Here is a 6904-nt window from a genome sequence, read left to right as displayed (position 1 = left end):
AGGCTATGAGCCGATGCGCTTATTACTTTGGTGTGGAAGTACGGATGGCTGAGGAGATTAGGGGGGTGGTTCTATATACACCCCCCTATTGCTAAGGACACCCCCCAAAAACCAAAAAAAAAGTACCCAAACTAACCTTTAGTGTAATTACCATATTGCCCTTGAAATTTTCTCAGTACACCCCCCTTCCTCCTCCTCCGTTTCGTTTTGAAAAGCAAAAAAAAAAAACACCCCTCAAACCCCCCTTAAACCCCTTGATCCATTTACATCGTTTAGGCGATCTTTGAAGGAGATTTAAGCCCCATTCGAAGCATGAACAAGCAACTAGTGATTTGGGACGAAGAATCGGCCGCAAAGGTACGTGTTCCACCTTGTTTCGAAATTTTTTTTTTTTCACGGTTCGTGCTCCGTTCGGCACTGGATCGCCGAACAAAAGGCTTCTGTTCGGCTGAACAGTGTCGAACAGAAGCCTTCTGTTCGGCAACCCTCAACCGAACAGAAGCCTTCTGTTCGGCTGCACAGTGCCGAACAGAAGGCTTCTGTCCGGCACTGTGCAGCCGAACAGAAGGATTCTGTCCGGCTCTGTGCAGCCGAACAGAAGCCTTCTGTCCGGCACTGTGCAGCCGAACAGAAGGCTTCTGGTGCCAAATCGCGTGCCGTGCTGAATTTTGTGCCGAACAGATCCTCTGATTCATTAATTCTTGGTGATAAATTATTTTATATGTAGGGCTATGCTACAACCGAATCGAGTATAATTGGATCAGAATTTGTACTGGATTACACAAGCGAATTTACAACTTACGAGGTATTATAATGTATTGTGCAATTTTGTATTAGTTTAGCGAGCTATTTTTACAACTGTGTACTTACATAAATTGTTTAATGTATAGATCTTCAAGAGTAGAGAGGACTTGTGTAATTGGTGTCGTGAAGCTGGGAGGCGAAATGGTTTTGTTGTTGTAATCAAATCATCCGATGCAGGTACCATTTCTAAGAAACCCAGAATTACGTTAGGTTGTGAGAGGGGTGGGACGTACCGAACCAAGCCAGCAAAGCGAATAAAGACTGCCTGTGGGACAAAGAAGTGTGGATGCCCTTTTGCATTAAGAGGAAAGAAATTGGATACTGCGGATGATTGGATATTACTGGTCGTATGTGGAGTGCACAATCATCCCGCTGCAGAGAATCTGGAGGGGCACTCATATGCAGGGAGATTATCTGAGCAGGAGACGGAATTGTTAGTGGATATGTCGAAGAGTTTGGTTCGTCCAAAGGACATATTATCCACATTGAAGGAAAGAGATGCCCTCAATGTTACGACTATCAAGACTATCTACAATGTACGTCAACGGTTTAAGGTTGTAGAGAAAGCCGGGAGGTCTGAAATGCAACATCTATTAGGTAAATTATCAGAGGCTAAATATATTGAGTGGCATAGGAATTGTACTAATACGGATGTTGTGCATGACTTATTTTGGGCACACCCTGGCAGCATTGATTTGTTCCGTGCATTTCCCCGTGTGTTGATAATGGATTGCACGTACAAGACGAATAGGTATCGTCTTCCGCTCTTAGAGATTGTGGGGGTGACATCTACTGACATGACATTTTCAATTGCTTTTGTATACTTAAATTCTGAGCGGGAAGAAAGCTATACTTGGGCATTAGAGAGATTGCGCAGTGTCATAGCTGATGATGTTTTGCCTGAGTTGATTGTTACAGATAGAGACTTGGCTTTGATGAATGCAATTCATAGAGTATTTCCTACTGCTAGACATTTATTATGTAGATGGCATATTAGTAGGAATGTTTTGGCCAAGTGCAAAAAATTTTTCGAATTGAAGGAGAAATGGGATAAATTTATTATGAGTTGGAATGTACTAGTGCTGTCCTCCACGGAAGACGAGTATAATGATCGCTGGAGTGCACTGCAGAGAGAGTTCGGTACCTATCCAGATGCACTACAGTATGTGTCAGATACTTGGCTGAGCAAATACAAGGAAAGATTTGTTGCGGCGTGGACGGATACATGCAGGCACTACGGAAATGTGACGACAAATAGGTATCACAAATAAAGACTCATTTAATTTTAATTTGCCTCAATTGTTATATCTAACTTTCATTTGTTTACTAGGGTCGAGAGTGCACATGCAAAGCTCAAAAAGCAGCTTGGATCAAGCCAAGGAAGTTTCGAGTCATCTTGGACTAGAATACATGGATTGATTGAGTTGCAGCACAGCTCCGTTAAAGCCTCATTGGAGAAGAGTTTATTGGTAGTGCAGCACAACTTCAAGCCAGCTGAATTCAAAGAGTTGCGAGGTTTCATATCTATAAGTGCGTTAAATCATGTCCTCGCCCAATCGAAACGAGCCAATTCAGTTGGGTTTGATGATTCAAATTGTGGGTGCGCTATTCGACGCACACATGGTATACCATGTGCTCACCAGATTGCGCGGTACAGGGTGGAAGGTCGGCCCATTCCTCTCGACTGCATAGATCCTCATTGGAGGAAACTTGATATTGTGCCTACCCCCCCCGTGCAGCCAATTCAGTTGAGTTGTGATGCAGAGTTAGATTTGATTGCGCTACGATTCAAGAAGTTAGATGGGGCTTCTCAATTGCAGATGATCAAGAAGTTACGAGAGATTGCAAGTCCAGATAGTACACCTCTTTTAGAGCCTGCAAAACGGAAGACCGGTTCACGTGGGCGCGCTTCAATGAAGGTTGATACGTCTACTCGACGTGACCCGTCTGCGTTTGAGTTGGTTCTATCTGGACAGGATAGTTATTCACCTGGTGTTGAGAAAGTTACCATCCGCAATCCATCTACTCAGATTCAAAAGAGGCGGCCCAAGCAAAAGGTAAGTACCAAATATTTATTTCCTTACAATAGGTATCACAACGTCTACGAGACGGTCCGTGCCGTGCCGGTATGTGATGTGCCGATACGGGACATGTCGGGACGTGCCGTGCCGAGATGTGCCGATACGGGACATGTCGAGACGTGCCGTGCCGAGATGTGCCGATACGGGACATGTCGGGACGTGCCGTGCCGAGATGTGCCGATACGGGATGTGTCGTGCCGAGATGTGCCGATACGGGATGTGCCGTGCCGAGATGTGCCGATACGGGACATGTCGGTACGTGCCGTGCCGAGATGTGCCGATACGGGACATGTCGGGACGTGCCGTGCCGTGCCGGTACGGGATGTGCTGAGACGGATAACTATTTGGATATTTCTGCCATTGTTACATATTTTCTATCATTTGATATTATTTGCAGGTTTTTCGTACTAGAGCCCAGTCACATACGCCCATTATCTATATTGATGCTATTCCTTCTGCCTTGAGACCATACATCCAGCATATCAAGGATGTAAAAGCTGATGGGAATTGCGGATTTAGGGCAATAGCTGACTTACTGGGATTTGGAGAAGATGACTGAGTGCGTGTTAGGAAAGATTTATTGCAAGAGTTGCAATGTCATTCGGACCACTATCGCACATTATATGGTGTGGAAGGGACGATTGCTGAGATCACTCATGCATTATCATATTATGATGATTGTCCACCATATGACAGATGGATGACTATGCCGGACATGGGTCATCTTATAGCATCCTGCTATAATGTTGTCCTATACTATCTCTCGTTGCAACAATGTCTGACCTTCCTACCTCTCCGTTCTGTGCCAGTACCTCTTCTATCCCGCAAAGATATCGCTATCGGATTCGTAAATGGAAATCATTTTGTTGAGGTACTACGTTCACAACACTTGCGAATATTTAAATTTGCTTATTTAATTTTGCTTATAATTTTGTAGCTATTAATATTTTCTTATTTCTAATTTTGAAGGTGTTCTTGTTGCCGGGACATCCCGTTCCGCCAGTAGCGACCAACTGGCGAAAATATCATCTTCCTTGTGCTACCGGATGGGAAAATTCATATGAAGCCCGGATTCAACAGTTCAAAGAGAGCATCTCACCTAATGTTATAATTAGCGAGACAGTAGAGTTAGATTGATTGTTTATATATGTACAATTTTTTAAAGTTGTAAATTTTTTTGGGCTCTTAGAGTCATGTACTGTGAAACTCCATCATCAATATAAATCAAAAAATATCTGTCTTCGCATTGTTAGATTGATTGTTATGTGCACTGTTATATTTGTGTAAAATAGAACGGGCCAGGCTTTACAAAGATTACACGTAAATGTACCAAAAATATATATTTTTCATTAATATCAACAGTTTCAAATTACACAAAAAAAAAAGTCGAAGCTACATAATCAAAATAAAGGCTCCATCATCAATCCCTATGACGCCGTCGTCGACGCGTGTACTGCTGTACGTCCGAATGAGAGGGTGCTGGATCCGAATGAGAGGGTGCTGTACTCGGGCCAGGCTCATCACCCAGAAGTAACTGATGCATCTGACAAATAGCATGAAATAGGTGCCCGGCACCTAGTGACGTAGCCTCTGAGGGACCCATCCGTACAATGTCGGTACTGATACCGAGTGCATCTGCAATACGCCGCCGGTGCATGTCAGCATCATCATGACCTCCCCTAGCTCCAGAATGAGTACTCGAGCGCAGATGAGGAGGCTGAACTGCAACGTGCGTGATACGGAGATACCACTCCATGTATCCCGGTACGCTGTCTGATGGCTGGGTAACTGGGTGGCTCCTGCTCGCCTGGCTCAGCACGTGGTCCTCCCACCGCTCCCAAAGCTGATCCATATAGGAGTAATGTATCCGGTACGAGCCTGCTGTGGAACCTCTGTTGGCTCGCGTAGGGGCTAGTGGCGCTCGAGGGATGGTCTGAATACGACCAAACTGTCTAAGAACCCTTTCTGGATGATAGGGTTCTACGATATCAAGGCACTTGATGGAGCCACTAAAAAATGCGATATCAACATATGGGCGATCTCCCCGAAGCCGATGATGGGGATCCCAAATAACCTGCAAAACAAAAGGTCCATTTCAGTTTTATACTATATCGCATATTAAAAGTACTGACAAACACAAGCAAATGGTAATATGATACGTACCTCATCGATGCTCAAAAGGTCCAATGACTCACGTAGAACCACTAAATGGTCCATCGTGATACGGGATGGAGTACCGGGCATCCAGCGGTGCACGCGGGGACTGGCATCAGTATACTCAAGCGACGGGTGAGGACTGAGTGCTGGAAAATGCTCATAAATCCATGCCTGCAGAAGCGTCATATAACCACTGATCTGTCTCACTGATGACCTCGACGCAATCCCCAACTGCCGATACAAATATGCTAAGGCAGCTGTACCCCAGGCATATGTGCTCACCCTATCCAGATCCCGCAGTAAACACAGATACGCTATAGGCACCCTGGTCCCACTTTTATCAGCAAAGAGTGTGCAGCCTAACAAAAATAACAAATAGGCTCGTGCTGCACACTCTATCCTCTGCTGGCTGTCTCTATCAGATACAGAGTGAAACTGAGTCCTCAGCCACTCCATCCTCACTGACTTACCGCGCGATGACAGTACCTCGTGACGCGCGTCTCCAGCTGACACCCCCAACAACTCCACAAGTAGCTCCTCAGCATCCCGATCACTCATCCTCTCAGGAGAAACTGCTACTGAGGCACCTGCGACAGGAATCCCTAAAATGGCGGATACATCATCCAACGTGATAGTGATCTCGCCAAATGGTATATGGAAGGTGTTCGTCTCGGGCTGCCATCTCTCTACGAAGCCCGAAATCAGAATCTTATCGGTGAATCGATAAGAGCACTGTACTAACTCTATGAGGCCCGACTGCCTCAATAGTGCTTTGAACCTGGTATTTGGTTGGTTTGAAGACCACCACTTCCATTCACCAACCTTGGCAGTATGGTTCATGCACTTTAGTGGAGCCCGTTCCTGTAATATAAATGTATAATTACTACTACTTTATAAAACATCAATAAACAAAATATAATGCTATAACAAATAAACAATACCTGTTGCCTCCAGATGGAAGCTGCTATATGCGTCCTGAAACTGATCAGGACGGACTCATCCTCTGGACCTCCTGGACATGGTCCAACGGACTCATCGTCTTCGCCCCTAGCGGGCATATCATCATGCTCTGACTCAGGAGAGGGCGATGGCATATGAGCAGGCTCGGGAGAAGCAATCCTAGCACGACGTCTCCTAGCTGACGCCGTAGGTCTAACTCTGGAGGGACCGGGATCCATGTCTGAAAATATAGAAATTCAATGTTAGGCTATATCAAAGAAAATAATTCAATTGCATACATAAATGATAAATGATAAAACAAGCCAAAAAAGAAACAAGTTACTTCTTGGAATCTACATGATTGGGTTTTGTGATAAATAATTCAATGTTACTTCAATTGCATACATAAATGATAATTCAAAAGTATACGACTCGTAAACTCAAGACATAACTCAATAATAGACTTTACCTAAAACTATGCCGCAGTTCTTAGTTTTTGTTTTTAGTTTTTGTTCGTTAACTAATGTTGTGGTTTTATTATTTGATAGAGCATTTGATATGAGATAATCATTCCAAGATCAAGAATGACATCGATGAAGGTAACAAGATCATCATATTTGGATGCACCATGTTAATGCTATATGATAATGATTCTAAATTATCCCTACTTCTCAAATTACTATCTAATCTAGTAATGAAAAACTTGTCCTTGATGTTGGGTATCCAATTCACCCTAAGGACGTGATCTAGGCTAAAATTTGGGAATAAAAATAATCCTTAGTCTAGCAACAGAAAAAAAAAAAAAAATTTGGATTCGGCCCCATGGGGACCAAGATACATTGGTTCGGCCCCATGGGGCCGACCCAATGTATCTTGGTCGGCCCCATGGGGCCGACCCAATTGCAGCGGGTCGGCCCCATGGG

At 44.3% G+C, this 6904-nt stretch overlaps 1 protein-coding gene and 1 long non-coding RNA gene across 2 annotated transcripts; one reads left to right on the top strand and one right to left on the bottom strand.

Moving 5' to 3' along the window:
* The first annotated feature begins 1025 nt into the window (after positions 1–1025).
* LOC148702894 (uncharacterized) lies at positions 1026–4025 on the top strand. The gene is made up of 3 exons (XM_088701189.2): positions 1026–2861; positions 3283–3756; positions 3855–4025. The coding sequence occupies exons 1-2, from the start codon at positions 2625–2627 to the stop codon at positions 3442–3444; spliced, it is 399 nt and encodes a 132-aa protein (XP_088557315.1). The 5' UTR covers positions 1026–2624; the 3' UTR covers positions 3445–3756; positions 3855–4025.
* Positions 4026–4210: 185 nt separating this feature from the next.
* On the bottom strand, positions 4211–5373 carry LOC149753133 (uncharacterized). The gene is made up of 2 exons (XR_016395903.1): positions 5049–5373; positions 4211–4959 (listed from the first exon to the last, which is right to left on the bottom strand). It is a non-coding gene; the product is annotated as an uncharacterized LOC149753133 (long non-coding RNA).
* Between the last annotated feature and the right edge of the window lie 1531 nt (positions 5374–6904).

Source organism: Phoenix dactylifera, chromosome 7 (genome assembly GCF_051530095.1).
Source record: "Phoenix dactylifera cultivar Ajwa chromosome 7, Ajwa_hap1_PhDact_Kaust_v1.1, whole genome shotgun sequence".
Lineage (NCBI taxonomy): Eukaryota > Viridiplantae > Streptophyta > Magnoliopsida > Arecales > Arecaceae > Phoenix > Phoenix dactylifera.
Note: the sequence above shows the minus strand (reverse complement) of the source record. Positions and strands in the feature narration are given on the sequence as shown.